The following is a 24,631-nucleotide window of genomic DNA, read 5'->3' as shown; positions in this document are numbered from 1 at the left end:
GTACTTGAAGTGGCATATACTATGTTTTTCTTCGATACCTCTTTCTTCGTTGGTATAGTAGGTAGTTTGTTGGAAAGATTACACATTTGATTAGATATTTCACTGATGTGTGAAGAGAGCCTCTCTAATCCCAACTTTATCTCAGATGAATTTGTATCTTGGACTTGTATTTTAATCGTGTCATTTGAACAGCCGAAATAAAACTGACGATATATTGAAAATATCTTGTTCCATCTGCCTTATGGATTTTAAAAGATACTCAGGATTTAACAAGTTATTTAATTTATGAATCTCGTCAATTTTTTTTTGTAAGATAATCTAATTTGTCGTCATTTTTTGCTAATAAATCATATGTCTATATAAATACAGGCAAATTATCTGTGAGTTTTTTAGTAACTTGAAGTAAGGCGTCAAAGTTCTCTTGTGGTATTTGATTTTTTGTTAAATTTGTTACTTTTTCATTTAAACATCTGAGGCTAGGTGAATCACATAATGTACAGAAATATTTTAAATGGGCATTTTTTGGATCTAGTAGAGTTTTTGAGGTGGTTTTATTGAGACCAGAACACTTGAGACAAAAATACCGTCTACAGTCCCCATGACAACGTATCTTGTATTTGTCGTTTTCGGAAAATTCAATCAAGCAAATATCACAATTGTAGATCATGGTGGTCAAGGTTAAGCAATATTTAATTGGGTCGTTGAATGTAAAAAAAGTAAACAAAATGTAGAATAGTCAAACAAATCTGGTAACACTTACAACGAGTTTAGTTTTGGAGATTTGTTATTCTTAGCTTTTCTTAGGGCTAGTTTTATTTCGTCTATTGTGATTTGCGGTAGCAGTTCTGATCTTTGGTTGACAATGCCCTTTTTGCTTGTTAATATTTCTGGTACTTGATCTTCTTTGCTATTTACTTTGTGTTGACTTGTGTACAGCAATTTGTAGAAGTCTTTAACTATTTTAAGGGTTTCCTCTATCTTTAATCTTTATTATCTGCCTTGTCCCCGTTCTTAGTCTTCTTCTCAATAATTTCATACTTCTATTGTTCTCAATGGTTGTATTTTCGAGTGTCTTGTTCAATAGCTTTGGATATTTCTTTATTTAATTTTTGTAGCTCGTTAGCTTTAGTTTCCGTGTCACTTTTCATTTCTCTTCTTTTCTGCAATAGTTGCCGGATATTTTGGCTGATCTTCTCTTCTTTTTGAGTTCTAGGACAGAATTTGTTTTGACTTTCCAGTAAGGCAACAAATTTTGTTAATTTATTATTTAACTCCTTTATATTTCTTTCTGCTTCAGGACTGCTAAGTATCCCTGAAATACATTGCTGAAAACTATTTACATCTGATGGTTTCATCCGTGGTTTTGATTTGTTCTTCTTTTTAATCACCTTATACCTCTTCTTCTTTAAGCTTATTTCTATTTTACCTCGTACCATTCTATGGTCGCTACTGCTAACAAATATGTTTAGAATAGTCTCTATTATCAGCATAAATATAGCAAGAAGGGTAAGTTGAGTTTTTGTATTTCAGGTCATTGTATCAAATGTCATCTATTTCGTGTCGTTTGTTACTTCAAAAATCTCGAGCTGTTCAAATTCTAGGCTCAGAAAGTAGGTTTTTTTTCTCGCTAAAGGTAAAGTAAAGTAAGCTTTTCAAATTCTAGGCCCAGGAAGCTAAGCTGTCCGAGTTGGCGCCCTTCTTCTTCCCTCATTGTCATACCTTCATATCATTCTATCTCCAGCGTTCTCCTCTAGTTACCTTAAATTTTTGTATTGACAGGTTTCATTTTCTTCCGTGTCTCTATCATTTCATTATCTCATATCTCTGTTTCATATCTCAAAGCCAATACTCAGTGTATTGAAGCTAGCCCGAATACTCACTTGAGATTTAGTGTCTCTCTGCCTATTTGATTTGTTCTTCTGAGCTAGGGCACTCTTCATCAGTATCCTAAATCTCTTCTCTTCAAGTTTTTCCCCCATTTCGTCAGTTCTTCCTCTTCAAAATCTCAATACCCAGAGTATTGAGGTTTCAAATCGGTGCAATATATATTATATTGTAGTCAGAATATTGCTAATGATTTCTCATTAGCAGTGATTTTCGAACCATCAGCTTAATGAGCCGTATTTTAAAACTATTTCTAAAAATTATACATCAAAGAATATATAGACTGTGCGAAGAAAAAATCAGCCGAACACAGTTTGGTTTTCGAAATGCAGTGGGTACTATTAAGGTAAGTGGGTAAGTGCTATCTCAACGATGTAGAGTTGTAAATTGCGATATTTATGCATGTTTCATTGATTACCATAAAGCGTTCGATACAGTAAAGCACGACAAGCTGATGGAGATATTAACCAATATTGGAATTAACACCTGCGATTTAAGGATTATCAACAATCTGTACTGGAATGAAACATCCCCTTTTCGGACAGAGGCAGGAAAATCAGACGATATCAAAATCAAACGTGAGGTCCGTCAGGGATGTATACTATCCCCACTGCTGTTTAACATCTACTCTGAGGAAATCTTTTAAGAAGCAGTGGATGGTGTTGAAACCAGAATTCGAATTAACTGAGAATATATCAATATCATAAGATACGCAGACGACACTGTGGTATTCGCTGACAGTTCTGAAGCCCTACAGGAGTTAATGAACAGAATCGCAGAAGCCAGTCAGAGATACGGACTTTCACTAAACACTAAGAAAAAAAATGTATGATTATCTCTAGGAACAAACAGCAATTTGGACGAATCAGTGTGAATGGTCAACAAATAGAAAGAATAAAAACATATACCTACCTTGGTACGAACGTCAATGAAAATTGGGACCATTCTATAGAAATCAAATGTAGGATAGAGAAAGCAAGATCTGCATTTCAAAAAATGGCAAAGTTGTTCAAATGTCATGATTTGTCGATGCCCATAAAAGTCAGATTACTACGATGTTATATCTTTCCTATACTGTTGTACGGAGTTGAGTCGTGGACTGTCACAGACACCACCTGCACGAAAATTGAGGCTTTTGAGATGTGGCTTTATTGTCGAATCCTGAAGATATCTTATACCGACCACATTACTAATGAGGGTGTTTTTTTGAGAATGCAAAAAGAAAAAGAGCTGTTCATCAAAATAAAAACAGCCAAAATCGAATACCTTGATCACATAAAGAGGAACAGTGAAAGATATGGACTGCTGCAACTGGTCTTACAAGGAAAAGTAGAGGGAAAGCGAGGACCAGGAAGGCGAAGGATTTCGTGGCTGAAAAATCTACGTACGTGGTTCAACACAACCACTACAAATCTTTTCAGAGCAGCAGTGTGCAAAGTACAGATTGCCATGATGGTCGCCAACATCCGAAACGGATAGGCACTACAAGAAGAAGAAGATTTCTCATTAGTAATGGGCGAGACTAATGCCTTTAGTGTTTCGTACTCTTCAGCTATGTGTACAATGCATTTGGGAGAAAGTTTATATGTATGATGCTGCTGTTGTATTTGAGCTGCCTACGGTCTGTTCTTCTTTGGAGGCATCTGTGTGAGAATTTTGTTATAATTCTGCGTATGTATAAGTTATTCAAATGTACTGCACGGAGAGAGTTCTGGCGATTCTTCTTTTTTGTATCGATTTAAGCTGGTATGCACAGTAGGTAGCTATTTGGTTCACGGGGTAATTCTAGACATAGTAGCAGGAGTTGTCAGTGTTAGGCTAGGCCTCTTTTAATACAATTTTTAAAATTTGTGGGAGATAAGGTGCTCTACGGTGACTATTATCTGGGATAGGGTGAAGAGTATTACATAGTTTAATTTATGGATTGGAGAAATGTTTAAAAAACGTTTATAATGGTAAAAAATATATTAAAATAACATAATATATACAAGCCAACATTAGCACTAACTTTTCGAGTATTTTATATCGACTGGTTTATTTCAAATTTTGGTAAATAAATTTTTCAAATGAAGATAAATACTAAAAAGTAAATAAGTTTAGACAATTTATAAATTTTAAAATATTTAAAAACTACGTGTGTTTAGAGCAAATATCGTTTCTAAAAGTCTATTTTATTTACAAAAATAATAATTTACTTAACAGTCATCAAAAATATTATTATTTTTTCAAAGATTTAAAGCCTATATACACGTGGCACCTGAATTTATATAAGAACCTACAACCGTAAGGAACATTCGTACCATATCCTGATAAAAATTATCCATTAATAAAATTAGGCACTCTCATTCTCCAAATAAAAATGTTTAGTTAAAAATAGCAAATCCAGTTACCTCCAACATTAATCTGATGCAATTCAAGTCGTATTATATTATGACAACATACATTTTCTTACAATGATTACAGATCTGTTAAAGGCTAAATAAATATAAAAAAACAGAGGGAATGAAAACAAGAACACACAATATAAAATTAATATAACATAGCAAAAGATAAATACCTAAGAAAATGTTGAAACATTCAGGAGAGAATGGTGACAATGTAATAAAAATAAACTAAAACAATATATATGCAACGTTTCAAAAGACACAAACAGAAGACGTTTTTATATAGAGTCGAATAAGAAATTTGACAATAAATAGACTAAATAAATAAATAAATAAATAAATAAACCACATTCTATGATGTTATCATGATCAAAGAACCACGGTATAAAAACAAAGAGCAGTATTTATTTACGTGTTGCAGAAAATTTAACAATAACAGTAACAGAAAAAGGGAACTGCAAAGAATCAAAAAGAACATAACACAAGAAGTAAAAATATTTGGTTTGAAAATTAACACCATATCTATAATAATATTCTAAATACGCGCAATTTAAAAAGTTTTCGGGTAAGCTCTGAACAGAATATAATATTATATTCATCGTATTATTATTATGATGAATCAAAAGTTTAAAAATTTTAATTATATAATTTATAATACATATATCTAAAATTGTATTTTAACACTATGCATACAATTTACAAGTGAAATTATTAGTAAATATAACAGAAAGGAGAAAAGAATTATAGAGATATCTGATAGATTATGTGATAAATTGAGTGAGAGTGAGAAGCCTTTTAATGAAAACTGCATTTTAAAGTAATATTAATATGCATTTGTTTATTTCTGAAAATCTTAATATTGTTAAAGTATTAATGTAAATCTTAAAAATGTAATCCTGTAATTTTAATAATGTAAAGTATGGGTTTCTTTAGACCAATATACAGAGCAATTTAAGAGTATTCAAAAATGTGAAGTGCTGGAAGAGCTTGATGAAAAAGATACGGTAAATGACTGGTGGAAAAAACAACAAAGTTGTGGTACGAGTGAGAGAAGAGGTACTAGGAAAAACATTTGGTAAAGCGTCTCTTGGGGACAAAGAAACTAGGTGGTGGAATAATGAAATGCAACAGAAAGTTGAGAGAAGAAAGAGGTTAAATAAAAGTATGACAGGTTTAAAATAAAGGAAGATAAGGACGTAGGTACACAAGGTACCAAAGAGAAAAGCAAAGTGAGCTATAGCTACTGCTAAGAAAATATCGTGTGCACAGTTGTATGAACAGATGTCTTGTTTGCTTTAATACAGCTAATAGATAAATACGGCGAGAAGAAAAGGGAACTGTACAATAGCTATGGAGATGTATGAGGGAGAAATGCGTTTCTGGAAAGTTTGTAAGGCTCGTAAAGTAAGGACTTGTGTCGGATTTACCAACAGTTTTTCAGTGATGGACCCTGTAATATTTACAAGTTCTTATACAGCTTCTATATTAATAAAATCAATTATTTGTTTATACAAAAAAATTTACAATAGAGGTATAATAGTCGCTAGTATTTAAATAGTTTAAATGTTTCTGACTGTATTTACATAAATGCGTGAGCTGTTGTGAGATAAAACCAAAGCTGCTTGTGATTTGTACTCATTGTTCGCATCATTATAGATATAAGATTAAGACATTTAGAGAAAATCAAGACCTTGTTAGAACTGAGAAGAAGTGTAAAATATTGGTAGTACGTTTAATGGCATGTACAATTTGTATAAATTGTTCAAGTAAGATAATTAAACAGATAAACTTATTAAAATGAGACTAAACCGCCTTCTTGACTTGCATCATACTTTTAAATGCCTATAAAGTGGTGAATATTGTTAATCACCAATAAATATATTTGAGCCAATATAATAATAATGAATAATTTTCACAGAATATTCAACTTGCCCTCTTTTGAAATTTAATAAATAAATAAATCTTTCCTAACAGCTTCATCTTTTTCTTCAACCTGCTGAAGATCCTCCTGATGCGCTACCTAGGACTCTCGTTCCCACTGATGAAACACCAAAGAGGGTTTGGAAAGACGCTGCAGCTCCCTGAGAAACAGTCTACAATTTAGAAAGTTGAACAGGTAAGTTAGTTAAGTGCAAAAGCTTTGTACAGTGCAAAGGTTAGTAAGACAATAAAATATAAAGTTTGCTCGTCACAAAGGCTCAGGTCGTACAGTTAAAGGTTCATTGAAGCGCAACGCAATGTTCTTTCTACTGCGCGCAGGAAGGCTAAACGAAAATGCTTTAAGGGAACTTTTACTTTCTATATTTTAAAAAAATCGATTTTTTTTTACATAAAAACATTCCTGAGTATCATAGAAATACTGCCCTAAAATTTTATTAAGAAATTCAAAATAGAAACGATGTCATAGCTGTATTTATAACGGTACCTACCCAAGCTAAAACTCATTTGTGTACAACACGGCGCGCCACGCCTCCCCTGGGTACCTGATCTCGACAATTGCTTTCTACAACTACTTGTAAGAGGAGTACGTGTTTTATAATATTGAAATTTATCGAAAATTAATTTAATTTTGTCACAAAAAAATAAATTTTTTCGCAACAAGGTGGTAGAAATAGTTTCCTGAATGGCAGCCTTTGCCTTTAATGAATGCGATAAAATCAACTTTATAGTAATAAACATCTAGAAGGAGCAGCGAGACATTAAAAAAGGGCTTAATTATGAAAAACAGCAAGGCCGAATATTTAGAGCTTTCACTGGACAATGGGGGCTCCCAATATGCGCCTAAAATAGCTGATTACAGGTAAAAAGTAAATATAAATATTACTTATATAAATAAGCTTATAAAGGTCAGAAAAGTATAAAAAAAATTAACTTTTTAAAGGTTTATTTATCTGTTTTATCAAGAGGTGACAAACTAAGAATATATAGAATGGTTATTAGCTCTATAGTAACTTATGCAACAAAGACATGGATTTTAAATAAAAAGCAACAAGAAATGATACAGATATTGGAAAGAAAAAGTACTAAGGAAAATATTTGGAGGATAAATGAAGAACGGCGCTTGGATCCTAAGGTCAAATGAAGATCTGAGAGAGTTATGTGGGGTGCCCAGTCCCAGCGTACTAGGAGTAATAAGAACCCAACGACTAAGATGGCTAGGACACATACCGAGGATGCCAGAAGGTAGACTACCAAAAATGCTACTGTCAAGTACAATTGGAGGACAGGACGTCAGAGAAGGGGTCGACCCAGAAGGTGGAAAATGGATGTAGAAGAGAATCTAAAAATACTCACCGTCACAAATTGGAGGATGACAGCAATGGACAAGAACCGATGGAGGAGAATAATCAATCAAGCCAGGGGCCGACTAGACTCGACGCGCTTATTATTATTGTTATTATTATTATTTGTTTTTAGTCTCACGAATTGAATCCCGTTCGAACTCAAAAATTTGTATTTACAGGAATACTGAAAATTGTCTAACAAATTAATCTCTTTTGGAAGACAGTGGTGAGAGGTATTTAAAAGTGCCAAATTTTTGTATATTTCAAAACCTTTTTAATAATATGGAAACAATTTATAACCATAAATATAACAGTTTTTTTAACAAATATTAAAAAATCTTTTTTTTTTCAATTAAGAAAATAAAGGTTCCCTGAACTGCATAAATTAATATTAAAAAAAAAAACTATATACATAATAAAGTCTTTCATAGTCTTTCAATATTTCAATGTTCTGCCCTTAGCTAAATTTCACCAAATACGTAACAAGATTTGTGAATCAGCGACTACAGTTAAAGTTTTGCCAATATTTGTTTAAATATTTGTTATATATTTATATTTTCTTTTTAGATGTCGTGTGTGTATTCAGACGTTGGCCATCATCATGTTTAGAACTTCCCAAAAGCCCGAAATCTTCTACTGTGGAACCATGTGTAAGGATATCATAGACGGACAACATAACCAACGAGACAGTATTACGAAGAATTGGGAAAGAAAGAGAGGTGATGTATACTATTAAAAGGAGAAAGTTTAAATATCTCGGACACAATGAGAAACGGCACTACATGCAGATTACCGAAGATAATCCATCAAGGCAAAGTGTTCGGAAAGCAAGGAATTGGGAGAAGAAGAATATCATGGTTAAAGAACCTGAGGAAATGGTTTTCCACAACAACAACTTATCTATTTAAAGCATAAGTTCATAAAATAATTATAGCTAAAATCATCGCCAATATTCGAAACGCATAGGCACCAAAATAAGATAATTATAAATAATACCAAAATAAGAAGAAGACTCTGAAACTAAACCATTGTCTAATACTACGCAGTCATGAAAGTTTCTTTCGACCAATTCATCTGTTTCCCTCCACTTTTCCTTGTATTATAAGGCGAAGTATACGTTATTTAGGTTCTCTAATTATAAGTCTAAAGCAGTGTTTCCCAAACTTTTTTGGGCCATGCCCCCCGTTAGCCTTTCTAAAATTCTTATGCACCCCCCCCCCCACATGTAACGTATATAATTTTTTTTTAATATTACAAAAATTTAATTGTTCATAGATTTCTCTATATTAATTTATTATATTAATTTAGTGAAATTGTTGTACTTGATGCTTGGTGCACAGAGATTTCATATTAGGTTCCAATTTGGTTAGCTTCAGTCTCAAGTCTTGACGTTACATCCGATTTCTTTTTTTTTTTACTAGAAAATCATTTACAGCACTTATTTCATATTCTGTTAAATATGAAAATGGAAATGGTAGCAATAGCTTTCTTGCACATTCGGTTGAATTTGGATATTTATTTCTGTTTCCTCTCTATTTTTATTAAACACACTTTTACCTGACTCATTATTTTACAATTCTGCGACTTCTTCTTGATACTGCACATTTGATATATATCAGACAAATCCTCTAACATTGGCTCCATCATCCATGTTCAAATTCAATTTGTTTTATATCAAAAAATATTTCTTTAAATCAGCCGATAGAATATTCACATGATTGGCAATAACAAGTAAAGCGGTATCAGTTACTTCACATTTTTTGAGTCAATGAAACTGTTCAAACTTTTTTAAAAAGTATAAAACTGAGTCACAAAGTTTTTCAAGCATCTTAGGTAGCCATTTTACTTCATTATGACGTAAAATTCACATTGGGTCTTCATTTTGTTCTTCACAAAATAGTTTACAGAGACGCTCACATTTGGCATTAGTCTTAATAGTATTAACACACTTTATTACTAAATGAGGTACTTCATTTAGAACAGTCAATATGTTTTAAGCTAAGTACATAGTTTTCCCTATGGATAACACAATCCTCAATAATCATTTCTGGATTCGCATCTTTCATGAATTTTAAGCAGCCATTTTTCTTGCCCGTCATATTAGGAACAACATCTGCAGTAAAAGATGTTACAATTTTTATTGGTATATGATTAACATCAACCAGTTTTTTAGCTTATTATATTATTTTTAAAATTAGTGGTGCTTTCTAGTCTTTTACACAACAATTTTTCAACAAACTGCCCTTTATTTATCAGTATGTCTTATGTAATCCATTTTCACTGTCAAAGTTCTTGTTTTCAACTTGTCAGCAAGTTGTTTTTCAATATCTTCACTCATTTCGTCTATTTGTCTGCTAACAGTATTGTTAGTGAGTTGCACAATGCACAGCTTTAAGATATTTGTCATATTTTCAAAAACCGTTAATAAATGCTGCTATTGATGGTGTTATTAAATTCTCTGCTATGTTATGATTTTTCCTGTTTAAGCAATTAATAAAGAAATTGGATAACTATCCTCAAGGACACGATTATTAGTTGACGTATGAATAGTACCTATGGTTCATTCCACCAACATACGACTGTTTTGGATTATCGCGACCACGAATATCTCAGTGTGCAACATAAGAAGTACGAAAGTAAGTGGCTCTAATAATTATTACAATAAACAGCAATGTAATTTGCAATTTATTTTCGTTCTTCATATTTTGCACAATAAAATATTCGTTGTCGAAATAATCCAACACAGTCGTATATTCGTGGAATAGGGTATACATAGAGACTTTAAATGTTGTTCTATTTTCAAAATTTTAATTTTACTTGAGGCGCCAAAGATCCAGTTGAAATTTTGGTCTAGCGAAATTATACCTAATAATTATTTACTTCAATTATTTAATAATTTGCTTTTTTCGTTTTTGGTACCGAAATCTAGCATTGCATTTACTTAATTGGCCAGTAGTGAAAGGATTTAACTTGTGTTGAGTCCACTTTCGAATTGCCCCCCTTAACAATCAAATTGCTCCCCTGTGGGGCGTGGGCCCCACGTTGGGAAACACTGGTCTAAATTATTCTGTTTTTTTCCTCCTCCTCCTTCTCCTGATGTTTATAGGCAGGCGTTCTGAATTCATCATTTTTTTAAGAACATCTTCATTTCAAGTGTGCAAAACCAATTTAGAGTGAAAATGAAAGAATTATTAAGTGTGAAAGAAAAACCGACAGGAAAATAATACTTTGATATTAACTTAAATATTTCTTGATCTTCGACGATTTTTGAGAAGAATTATTTGGAAACAGTGTTAAACCTTAACCACTGACATTCGGTATGTCATACATTGCTGAAAATATATTTTGTTGTAAAACGTGTTTTCTAAAAAGTTTCTAGAACAACATTTGTGTACCTTCAAGTGGTGTTTAATTGTACCTGCTCCCGAATACTCCAGTTTAAGTATAGTTTAGTCTTTGAGTTGTGTTGACATAAAGTCAACTTCAAAGCCGCATACGACTCCCTTAATAGAAATAAAATTCTACTTGCTATGGTAGAATTTCGAATACCATTTCATCTTGTCCAATTAACTGAACTTACACTCACAGGTGCAGAGAGCATAGTAAAAATCCAAAACGATTTCTCAAGACCCTTCCATTGCAAAAATGGACTAAGACGTCATTGTTCTGAAGAAGGCTTTGGCTCATAAAGCCACTGATGATGATGAAGTATAGTTTAGTCTTTGAGTTGCGTTGACATAAATTCGTCTTGCGGTATCACGTACCGCATGGCAGTGTTTATGTTTCTATAGTTCAAAGCAGTCAAGTGTATGTTTTCGCTATTAGTCTGGCAGCAACTTCAGCCAGTTGTTCTATCTTCAAGTGGAAAGCATTATTTTGCTATTTTTGAGTTACCAATACTGAAGTTTTTTGTAATTCAGCCTATAAACGATTTTGTAAGAACCTCCACCATTTTTTTAATATTATGCATGCGTCCATAATGTTCTTGAAAAAATAAAGTTTATTTTATTTAGAGCAGCATTTTATTCTGTAGCAGTATTAAAAATCATTCCGCAGTTGATGTGAGAAACAAATTCAGTGACATAAGATAAATTCATATTAAAAACAAAGGAGAATAATATGCAACTATATGACATACCGCATCCGTCCTGAAACATCCATGTCAGTAATTAAGGGTTAAAATATTGATATGCATATATCTCAAGGCAAAAATAATGTAAATACATGTATCTCCTTTCGCTATAGCACAAAGCAAACATATTTGAATGAGTTATACACACTGCAACACATGATCAACACACTGTACTTCTATATTCTATATAATACTCATATACATAAACATAAATTATGTACCTGTAAAGCTGTTCCCAAAAAGTTAGAAATGGCTTTGGTAACATTAACAGCTGCAGTTATCAAATTGCTCTGTACCAAGGGATTAGGACTACCATCATCGACTCCTGGTACCGGATTAAAACCTACAGGTGCTCTTAGTGTCCTAGTAGTACTTTCTACAGAGTCAAAACCAAAGCCATCTTCACTGCTACTTATAGCTGACAACGGATCTTCAGTAGGTAGAGTCACCATTTTTTTAGGTTGTCTTTGTGTAGTTTGGACAGTAGGAGTTGTAGATTGTGTAGTTGTTATTCTCGATGTGGTACCATGTTCACCGTTGGTGCTCACGACAACACCTCCGTCTAAATTAATTAGGTTTTGAATGCTTTTGATTTGTGATAAATCCAATGTTCCTTTAGATGGATTCTTCTGTATGTCTGAAAAAGCAAAAACGTGATATTACTTTTATTCCTATAAGATTCATCGCATGCTATTTATTAATAAACCAGGCTGCATCTGTAAAAAAATTAGTACATTTGGATGTTGAAAGGTGACTCATATGTTTTGCAGAAATTGCTTGAAAATAACTCATGTAATAATAATTAAGTTTTGAGCTATCCTCCCACTCAAAAAGGTTCGGAACATGGTTTAAATAATCAAAATGTCAAAATATGAAGAAAAAATTCGATTTTTTTCTTGGTTTTTTGATTATAACTTTAAAAGTGTTCATTTCCGAGAAAAGTTGCGCTGACATAAAAGTTGCGTAATTCAATTTTCTACAATACAGGATGAGTTAAAAATTTTAGAAATGGTCACTCTTGTTGCAAAATAGCAATAATTGCGAAAAGTCCATAAAAAAACAAGTATTTGCATTTTACGTTTTTCAACCATTTATGCTACACTTAGGAACTTTATGTTTCACCCTGAAAAACTTTATGAACATAATAAAACAATACTGTAAATTTCATTTAGATCAGTTTATCAGTTTATCAGTTTATTCAGCTTTCGCAAAAAAAATTCATTTTTTAAAAATTTTGCAGTACTGAAAATAAAGCAGACAGAAAGTTGTTTTTTTTTACATATAGAAGAATACTGTACCTTTGATTTGAAATTTTCAAAATTAAAATCGGGTAACTACCACGGTGTCAGGATTTGCTCAGTTTGCTCTGATTGGGCATTCCAATGACCTTTAATAATGACTGATAAATTTTAATTTTTAGTACATTTCGATATAAATAAAAAAAATTGTTTATTGCAAAATAACAGAACATACTTGGTCCTTTGATACAGTAGCGGATCCAGGGGTGGGGCACGGGGGCACGTGCACCCCCCCCCGGACAGATCAAAAATACACTAGATAGAATAGATTTTATCGGGGTACATTCCAGACTCCTTGAGTTTGTACCCTATGTGCCCCCCCCTAATCGATTTTCTGGATCCGCCCCTGCTTTGATACTACCCTTTTTTAGCAAAAACTTTTTTTGTTCATATATTTTAACTAAGAGAATTAAAATTCGTTATTTTTAAACAGATACAATTATTGTCTAAACAATATTTCACAAACATTAATCAAATTAGTTTGATTTTTGTGGAACTAAAATATTAAAATACAGCAAAATAAGTAAGAAAATAATATATTAGATAAAGATTGGAAGAAAATTTGGTGGAAATCAACTTGTGTGAATCGAACACCGCTGTCCTGCGCGTAGCACCCAAAATTATTGTTAATTTAAAAAAATTCCTTACGCCGTGGTAGTAAATTGATTTTAATTTTGCAAATTGAAAATGAAAGGTACGGTATTCTTCTCTATGTAAAAAAAATTCAACTTGATATCTGCTTTATTTTCAGTCCTGCAACATTTTGAAAAGATTAATTTTTTTTTGCGAAAGTTGGATTTCAAAATTTATTTTGAAAAATTTATTGAACCGATATTAATGAAATTTACAGTGTTGTTTAGCTATATCATAAAGTTTTTCTGGATAAAATATGAAGGTTCTAAGTGTAGCATGAATTGTCGAAAAACGTAAAATGCGAATACTTTTTTTTATGTTTTTTTTTGCAATAATTGCTATTTTGCAACAAGGGACACAATTTTTAAATTATTACACCAATCCTATATTATAGGAAATTTAATTATGTAACTTTTATGTCAATGTAACTTTTGTCGGAAGTAAATACTTTTAAAGTTATAATCAAAAAACGAAGAAAAAAATCGAATTTTTTCTTCATTTTTGGACATTTTGAGTAGGTATTTAAACAATGTTCCGGACCTTTTTGAGTGGGAGGATAACTCATTATTATATGAGTTAATTCCAAGCAATTTCTGCAAAAAAATATGTGTCACCTCTCAACCTCCATCTCAAAACAGATGCGTCCTGGACTATAAGTGAAATGTCTCAAAGACGTGATTTTGTTACATAGAAGCTGTGGGTGTTAGGTTTTCAGCTGTTATTTACAAGGTTTACTTACAGTTTTATGAAAATGGTCCATGGAAAAATAAATGGTACTGGATGGGATGTGGACAGGAATAATTAACAATGAATACGTGAACAAAACAGTGTAGAAACAAAAATTATTTCAACGTATATTTTGATTTAAATTAATCTTTTAGAAATGTAAAACTCTATTACATAATTTGTGAAGTATAAAAATTAATTTTCGGAATTTTATATTTTATATTTTAACTTGCAATATTTGTTATAATTATATATTTTTTACCTAACAATTTATAATATCCCTATATCAAAAAAAAATATACAAATTTATTTAAAAACAAATTCCAACATTATGGTTATTTATATATTTATCTAACAACTATATAATATTATTTATAGCAAAAATAGGAAAACTGATAAAAATAACAATAAAACAAACAAAAATAAATTAAAGGAGAGTGGGTATAATGGAAGGAAAATAAGCAAGAAGGAAGTGAGATGAAGGTAAATTGAAAAATATATTTTGTGGAAGGAATGAGAAGATTAAAGGAGAAATGCTGAAAAGAAGAAGAATAATGAAAGATAGAGATATATTAACAAAATGATTAGTTGTCAATAAACTTATTAATATTCTTAATTTAAAGAAAACGTTAAATACAGTATGGTCCAAATGAAAGGAATAAATTCATAATTTTGTAAACCGGCGATGCTAAGGAAAAATCCCGAAACATGTCGTTTTTTATTTTTAAATTACGATATTTACGGCATGTATACCATATGAGTGACATCATCTATCTGAGCGTGATGACGTCATCAATGACTTTTTTAAATTAGAATAGGGGTCGTGTGATAGCTCATTTGGACGGCAATTAAATTCTTTATTTAGTAATATAAACATTGACAAAAATATTTATATAGGGTGGCCAAATTTTTTTTTTAATAATTTGACAAAAAAAGGAGAGCGTATGTAATTTATTTAACTCAAAGTACTTTTACTGTTTCCAAAAAACAGAAATAAATATTTATTTCACCAAGAAACATTGGCTTTCGCTTAAATTTAATGTCCAAGCCAACCACCTGCCTCTTGGAAGTTTGAACATTTAATTTAAGAGAAAAGCAATATTTATTTGTGAAATAAACATTTTTTTTCTGATTTCTGACAGCAGTAAAATATATTTTGAATTAAATAAATTGCATACATTCTTCTTTTTTGTCAATTAATATATTAAAAAATGGCCACCCTGTATAAATGATTATGTCAATGTTTATGTTGCTGAATAAAGAATTTAATACCCTTTCAAATGAGTTGTCACACGACCCTTAGTCCTATTTAAAAAATGATCGATTACGTCATCACGTCCAGACTGATGACGTCACTAATATGATATATATGCCAAAAAAATCAGAATTTAAAAATAAAAGTCGGCCTATTTCGGGATTTTTTCTTAAGGTCGCCAGATTAAGAAATATCGAATTTATTCCTTTCATTTGCACCATACTGTATGTATAAAAATAGTGTTTAATAAATTTTAGCTTCTATTAACATGTGACACAACAGCAGTAAAATGTTATAGTATCGAGAAATTTTAAAGAGTATGATTCATGAAGTCCTTAATTGCAGATTCTGTAGCAGAGAACCAAATACAGTCCATACCTTGTATGGCTGCGTGACTGTGTCACTTGGTATACATAATATTTATGATATGGCAAATATATGGTACGAATACTAAAATAACGGTAACCTTTTTAAATACATGGCGTTTAGGCGAGATAAATGATAGTAAAAATTTGCAAAAAATTAGTATTGACCCTAGCTCAGTGACTATGTTACTGAGATAACAAGCTATAGAGGCGGGTACGATTCCCGGCACTGACACCAGGAATTGTTTAATTTCTAATGTAATTGAGCCACCATCTGTCTTCGGATGGCACGTAAAGCCGCCGGTCCCGACTACGTAACAGCTCGTTAGTTATATTAGAGGCGCTTACGCGATCTGAAAATCTTATCATAAGACCTTAGCCAGAAGTTAACACGGCCAATAGGAGATATGTAGGGGAAGCTATGCAGACGGCAGGAGATTCTTAGAAAGCTGCTTAATACAGAACTGGTTGGAAGTAATGAGGGGAAAGTAGAAATGGTAGAGGAAGTTAAGCACCCGGCGATTTAAGTTAGGAAGTTAAGCTCTTCGGGATTTCATCAATAAATGTTTAAAGAATATCAACCTAATTTGGCATCATTGAAATTTTTACTTAAATGTCCGATTTAGGGTTAAAAATGGCCGATTTCACAATTTTCAAAATTATTAATCGCTTATATAACAAAAACTATTAACCTAAGAGAACAATTACTAAAGACCTTTTCTGTGTGGAATGATTTTAAAAAGAACCTAAAAAACTTTGTTTGGTGCAAAAAAATAATTTTAGGAAAAACCCCTAATCTTTCCCCTCGCCTGGCAAGGTCTTATGCTGTTCAGAATCGCTTTTCATTGTGCACATTTCTTCTAAATGACTTACTCAAACACATACTTAAATTTAAACTTTACAGGATAAAGTTTATTTTTCCCCTAAACTATGCACTTTTCGATTCACCTGGTAGATACACGTGCAGGGCTGATGCCTGCCAGGTCATGGTTTTTAGCCTTGGTGTGCTATGAATTATCACTCTACACATTTCTAGCCCTACAGAAAACCGTTAGTTGGAGGGTTCACTAGCTCTTGGCTATCTCTGCCTTTTTGAGTTCTTCAGGAGTGTCATATTGGGCCTCTTTTATTTAATATATTTATATTTATTCCTGACGACTTTAAAATATTGTAAGTAAACTTACGTGCATATTAATCGGCCCACTTAAAAATTTGGTCATCTTGATGAACCTTATTTCCTAAATCTGTTGGCCGGTTTAAGCGATTTCTTGCACATATTATAGCCTGTTATAGCCTGGTTATTTAACAATAACACTGTAATGATATTGTTGCTGAACAGGTAAATTTTCATTGTATACCGGGTGTACCAATCAAACTGTGTTTTTTTCTTAAAGTTTGCATCACCCTGTGGAATATTCTAGCTTATATAAAATACTGAAATTAAAACCCAACTACAGCCTCAGATCTTCTTAACCTTATGTTTTTTGACTCATTCGTTTATGTTGAATAATAAACAAGTTAGGTACTTTAACAACTAGACATGTTCTTCATCAATACACGGTGTTTATAAATGAGTGCGACAAATTTTAAGGGGTAATTCTGCATGAAAAAATAATGACACTTGGCTTGATAGACGTTTGTCAGCAAATGTTTTGTTTCCGAGATACGAGATGTTGAATTTTTTCTTACAAACTGACAATTTATTTATTGCTTTAAAACCAGTTGAGATATGCAAATGAAATTTGGTAGGTTTTAAGAGATAGTTATTGCGGATTGTTTGACATAATATTAAGAATTAATATTCACCATTGGCGCGCATACGGGTAATAAGACCGATCATATTACCCGCATGTACGCCTATGGTGAATATTAAATTCTTAGTTTTATGACAAATAAACCGCAACAAATATCTCTTAAAACCTACCAAATTTCATTTGCTTATCTCAACTGGTCTTAAAGCAATAAATAAATCGTCAGTTTTTAAGAAAAAATTAAACATCCCGTATCTCGGAAACGAAAGATTTGCGGACATACATTTATTAAGCCAACTGTCATTATTTTTTCATGCAGAATTAAACCTTAAAGTTTGTCGCACTTATTTAGAACTACCATGTATTGATGAAGAACATGTCTAGTTGTTAAAATATCTAACTTTTTTATTATCCAATATAAACGAATGAATCAAAAAACAGAATGTTAAGGAAACCTGTGCCTATAGTTTGGGTTTTAATTTCAGTATTTTATAAATGCTGAAATATTTCACAGGATGATGCAAACTTTGAGAATAAAACACAGTTTGATTAGTACAACCAACCGGTATGAAAATTTACCTGTTTAGCAACAATATTATTACAATGGTATTGTCAAAGAATCAGGCTATAAAATGTTCCAAAAATCACTTAAATCGGCCAACAGGTTTAGAAAACCTGAGACATCAAAAATGACCAAATTTTTATGTGGGCAGATTTCTATGCACGTAAGTTTAGTTAAAAACGGTTGATGACTATTAAAATCATCTTATTATGAAATTTACTATTAGTATAACTTAAGTAACTAGTGTGAAACATATCATATTTACATATACCAACAACACTCACTATAAATAATAAATCTTACCTTCTAGTTGATTGATCAGTTTCTTAATATCCTCTTGACTGAGCGCGTTAGCAATTTTAGAAGGAGCAGCTGTGGCGATAGGAGTCATGTGAGTTGGGGAATTAACCAAAAGTTCTTCTTCTACAGGTGGTTTATTTGGTTTCACAGGTTTGGGTGTAGGTCTTTTTGTTGCGGGAGCCGGTGTTGGTGCAAGAGTATTGAGTAACCAATTTAAACCTCGCATTATTGGTCCAGGTTGAGGAGTGGTGGCTTTGGGTCGTCGGGGTCTAATGGTAGTTTCGTCAAAAACGCCCTGTAAAATTGAAATATGAACTTTCTTCCTTTACTCTCATTAAGTTTTCGTATATCAATAATAAAAGACAATATTATAATGAACAACCAAAGTGATAAGCAACAAATTGAATGAAATTATATCACATTAGCAGAACAACAACAAGGTTTTAGGTCAGGAAGATCATGCACCGACGCAATATTTATAATGAGCGAAGTTTAAGAGAAATAACTACAATACAAAAAACCGACATACTTAAGTTTAGTGGGCCTTAAGAAGGTATTTGACAGGGCCAAATTAAAGCACGTTATCCATTTATTGTGCGCAAGAAAGATACGTCTACGAATAATAATAATTAAATGGATCGAAAGTATCTATCATAACAACACAATAAAAGTAAAAGCAGAGGAGGATGCAATACTATCCTCTCAAAGTTAAGATGATTTACAACGTATGCTTCACCAATTTAATATAACCTCCAGAAAATTTGACATGCTAATTTCCCAAACAAAGGCAAAATACATAGTTATAACAGTAAATCTACTAATAGAGCTGGACGGTCAGATAATAGAATAAGTGATAAAGTTTACACATATCTAGGCATCACACTATCTAACTACGGAAAACTCGAAAGAGAAGTGAAAGATCAAGTGAATATAGCAAACAGAACCGCAAGTTGCCTGAAGGAACCAATATTGAGAAATAAAAACATCTGGAAGGAGGCAGAGTTTACAAAACATTCATCAGACCAACAATGGCATAAGCGACATAAACATAACCTGACACAGAGAGCACAAAAAGAATGCTGGAAACAGCAGAGATAAAAACCTGAAAAATTGATGGTGAGACACTATGGAACAGAGCCAGAAGTAGGTACCTATATACGACGGAGATGAAAGGTGAAGAACATTAAGTAGGTACTATGGTTCATTTTTTAACCAATAGGAGTAAACTAAAAGGACAGATTCACATTCAAGAAAGTCACTAGAATAATAACCAAATACATCTTCTTTTTTGGTTGATCATGTCGGCCCTCAACGGTAATCCATAAATATTATATTAAACTTCGGATGACCAAGGGGGGTAAATTTGGACCCCAGCGTATGTTTTTCTTTAATAAATTCAAAAATATTTTCAATTTTTAACTCATTATTTTTTTATTTGACTTTAATATCATTTTAGATATCTTCATATTTTGAAATAAAAAAAATTCCCTATATTTTACGACAAAAAAATATATTCTGAAGTTGATGTTTAGTTAAATACCGTCTATTACGTGGAATTCCAAGTAGTTTTACACTGCGCGTTATCAAAATCTATTTTTAGACTGTGGTGCCTGTTATGTACGAATCATGACATTCCTGTCTGCTACAGTCAGTCATTGGGTGCGTTCGGACGACCATAGCGGCTGGCTGTCAGCAGAAATCGGCTGAGTGGTTGAATCCAGCCGTGATAGGGAAAGCTTAGTAAATCTCTCAGCAGCTGGCTTCCAGCGGTGACGTCTGACAGCTACTGCTGGCTCAGCTGTCCAGCCGCTGTGGTCGTCCGAATGCACCCATTATTATTATTTCCTGGCGTATATTATTATAGTTTCTTAGTATTTTGTGTACATGTAAGATATGGCCCGCAAATATCTTACTGAGGCTGAGTTACAGGAAATAGTTACTGCTAGCGATTTTTATGATGATATAGAAGATGAAATAGTATCATAAAACGAGGATGTATTGTTAGAAGAAGATTTAAATGCTGAAAACATTCATTCCAGGTCATTTTTGACCTGGGGTCATTTTTTACCCCCGTTGGTCATCCGTGTAACAAAAAAGGTTGGTCATCGGAAGGTTAATACGTCGCTGAAGAGTTCTAAAAACAACTGCTTCTTATATCAGATCAGATTAAAAATCTAAAAATTAAAGAAATAACACAGAAAACACAAAAAATCGTCGATATAACTAAATAAACCTATGAAAGGCCAAAAGTGTCAAAACATAAGAAATGTCATTAGTGTCAAAATTTTATAACAGTGGAGTAAACTTGCCTGCGGTTGGACCAATTACAAACAAGTATTACAGCGCGGTAAATTTGAATCACTCCTCTTGGTTTAAAAACAAACTATAGGTAAGAAACAGAAGAATAGAATCCAACGACTATACAACAACAAATCGAATAGTAAGGACGGCGAGAGACAGTTTATCAATAGGAAGAAGATCAGAAAGACACCGAAAATGACGGACCGAAAACTTATTGAATGCACATTGAAAAAACAGACAGTAATGTCTACACAACAAGAGAAAGAAAATGAAGAAGTTTTCGCGTGCATAAAATATTAAAATATTAAAAGGGGGTTTTGGTTGGTTTTTATTCAATATGAGAATATACCTGGAAGTATGCGAAAATACAGATTGAGACTAATCCGACTTTTTGATATATAGCAGATATAGGGCTTTTCATTCACAGTCATTTGTTTCGAGCTTGTGTCATGTGCCGTATAATATTAAGATATCTACGTCATACGTCTTTGGTTTTTATCATTGGTATCATTGGTACCAATAAAGTATGACGTAGATATATTAATATAAGTTGACACATGACAGAAGCTCGAAACAAATGACAATCGATGAAAAGTCGTATATCTAAGGAACAACCAGATTTTCATCAAGTATATAATAGACCTGTTATCGAAAACTAAGGGCATTATTATATTGGATAATATTATCTGAGTCTGGAAAATATCACAACCTAGTCCAAGAACAGTACCTAACAAATTTTTCAATGATATTATGGGGGATAATCGGAAAAAGGATTGCCGAATGGAGGCCAAGACAAGAAGCATTATGGAGGAGAGTACGCCCACCAATAGTCTAGAGCTAGACCCGAAAAATCATCGTCATAAATAATGTCAATTTTGGCATGTAAAATGTGTCTATTGTATATTGATAATTATTACCTTTTTCAGGCTGACACCTCAGTGGATACAGGAAGTAGCAATAAGGGATGAAAGGAGAAATTTAGTGTAGTCTTTAAAGGTTTTCACCTCCTATTTTGTTAAACCTCTATCGATTTGCATGAAAATTGGTGACTAGTTAGAACATACCTCAAGAAATAAAACTGATTTGGTGCCAACTTGCACTTTTACCCTGGGGGTGGATACCACCCCTTCTCGGGGGTGAAAACTATGTTATAAAAAATAACCGCACAAATCGATAGAGGGACAAATTATAAGTAAAATTTGTTATATCATGTTATTAAAATAAATCAATACTTTTTGAGTTATTAAAGATCAAAGATTTGTCTGTTTAAGAGCACATGCGTGAAGTTACGGATAATAAAAAGAACATAATAGTTAATTGTATGTTACTAAAATATTATATTTATATTATTTCGATATTATAAATTTACCAAAAGTCTATTCGAATATGTCAAATGTACCCATTATTGGACACCCCAGTTTCTGGATATATTCAGTTTATATTGATAGAAAAAAATCAATTAAATATCGAAATAATATTAAAAAAATAATATTTTACTAACATACATTTAATTAATATGTTCTTTTTATCATCCGTAACTTCACGCATATGCTCGTAAATAGACAAATTTTTGATCTTTAATAACTCAAAAAGTATTGATTTATTTTAATAACATGATATAACAAATTTTATTTAAAATTTGTCCCTATATCGATTTGTGGGGTTATTTTTAATAAAGTTGTTTTCACCTGCGCGAAGGGGTGGTATTCATCACCAGGGTAAAAGTGCAAGTTGGCACCAAATCAGTTTTATTTCGCGAGGTTTTCTCTAACTAGTCACCAATTTTCATGCAAATCGATGGAGGTTTAACAAAATAGGAGGTGAAAACCTTTAATGACTGCACTAACTTTCCCCTTTCATCCCTTATTGCTACTTCCTGTATCCACTGAGGTGTCAGCCTGAAAGGGGTCATAATTGTCAATATACAGGGTGTCCCGAAAAGATTGGTCATAAATTATACCACAGATTCTGGGGTCAAAAATAGGTTGATTGAACCCCACTTACCTATATACAATAATGCACACAAAAAAAGTTACAGCCCTTTGAAGTTACAAAATGAAAATCGATTTTTTTTCATATATCGAAAACTCTCAGAGATTTTTTATTGAAAATGGACTTGTGGCATTTTTATGGCAGCAACATCTTAAAAAAAATTTAAGTAAAATTTGTGCACCCCATAAAAATGTTATGGGGGTTTTGTTCCCTTAAACCCCCCCAAACTTTTGTGTACGTGCCAATTAAATTATTATTGTGGCACCATTAGTTGAACACAATATTTTTAAAACTTTTTTGCCACTTAGTACTTTTTCGATAAGCCAGTGTTTATCGAGATATTTTGAATATTTGTCGAATCCACCACATATTTGTATATGGTTAAGTACGATTATAGAGACCTGTTAATAATATGAAAATTTATTTATAATTTATATTTTTAGGTATATTTTGAAAAAGAAGCTACAGCTCGATAAAAGGTGACTTATGAAAAAAGATTAAGAGGCAAAAGTTTTAAAAACACTGTGTTTAACTAATGGTACCACAATAATAGTTTAATTGGAACGTACACAAACATTTGGGGGGTTTAAAGGAACAAAACCCCCATAAAATTTTTACGTAAATGCATTGAAAAATAAAAAAAAACATCTCAATAAAAACTGGCTTATCGAAAAAATACTAAGAGGCAAAAAAGTTTTAAAAACGTTGTGTTTAACTAATGGTACCACAATAATGAATTAATTGGAACGTACAAAAAAGTTTGGGGGGGTTTAAGGGAACAAAATCCCCATAAATTGTTTATGGGGTGGACAAATTTCACTATAATTTGGCTTTAAGATGTTCCTGCCATAAGAATGATACATGTCCATTTTCAATAAAAAATCTCTAATAGTTTTCGATATATTGAAAAAAATCAATTTTCATTTTGTAACTTCAAACGGCTGTAACTTTTTTATGAGCACATTTGTACTAAAGTAAGTTAGGTTCAATCGAACTATTTTTGACCCCAAAATGTGTAGTATAATTTATGACCAATCTTTTCGGGACACCCTGTATAATGGACACATTTCACAGGAAAAACTCCATATTACTTATGACGATGATTTTTCGGCTTTAGCTTTCCGTCTACAACCAGATGGACTGACGACGTGAACCATGTTAGAAACAATTGGATGCAAGCTGCTCAAGACACAGACAGGTGGAAAGAGCTGAGGGAGACTTATGTCCAGGAGTGAACACGTACAAGTTGATGATGATGATGATCGGAAACAAATTGGACATAAATAGGTAATCTTTTGACAGGAAAAAATTTTAGCAGAAAATTTTTGACAGGATGTTTACTACAAACTTTACATGCAATCTCGACCAATAGAGAGTCTAAATTAGAATATAGCTTTCCTTGAAGCACAATTTTTAGAATTTTCTGGATAAAGCTGAATTGAATGATTATGGAACAATAAAGCATTTTTTGTTATGCTATTGTACATTTTCTGAACCGTTTTTTTACAACTTTATAGTTTTTTGCTCCAATTTTTAATTTTATTTATTTCTCTACCACCTTTGGAAAAAAAAATTTCAGAACAATTTAACTGTTCTCCATTTTTGTTGTAGATATGACATTTTCTAAGACATTCTGGATAAAAAAGGTCTCTTATAATTTTTTTCTAAAGTTGATCGTTTTCGAGGTAAAAGCATTTTAAAATTGGAAAAAACAAAAAATGGCGATTTTCAAGGCTTAATAACTCGGTTAAAAGTTATTACTAT

At 32.2% G+C, this 24,631-nt stretch overlaps 1 protein-coding gene across 8 annotated transcripts in view; it reads right to left on the bottom strand.

The window, feature by feature from the left end:
• Positions 1 to 3,830: 3,830 nt before the first annotated feature.
• LOC126881421 (mucin-17-like) overlaps positions 3,831 to 24,631 on the bottom strand; it is a 440,757-nt gene continuing 419,956 nt past the window's right edge. For 6 of the 8 annotated variants that reach the window (XM_050645687.1, XM_050645690.1, XM_050645689.1 and 3 more), the window contains 3 exons: positions 18,578 to 18,869; positions 11,906 to 12,321; positions 3,831 to 6,361 (listed from right to left, as the gene is read on the bottom strand). In XM_050645687.1, coding sequence (XP_050501644.1) covers positions 6,257 to 6,361; positions 11,906 to 12,321; positions 18,578 to 18,869 — 813 coding nt within the window. In that variant the 3' untranslated portion in view covers positions 3,831 to 6,256. Of the gene's footprint in view, positions 6,362 to 11,905; positions 12,322 to 14,354; positions 14,878 to 18,577; positions 18,870 to 24,631 lie in introns of those variants that run through there. The other 2 variants (XM_050645688.1, XR_007696844.1) reach the window with 2 other exon arrangements.

This window comes from Diabrotica virgifera, chromosome 3 (assembly GCF_917563875.1).
Source record: "Diabrotica virgifera virgifera chromosome 3, PGI_DIABVI_V3a".
Classification (NCBI taxonomy): Eukaryota; Metazoa; Arthropoda; class Insecta; order Coleoptera; family Chrysomelidae; genus Diabrotica; species Diabrotica virgifera.
This window is presented reverse-complemented; position numbering and strand designations above follow the sequence as displayed.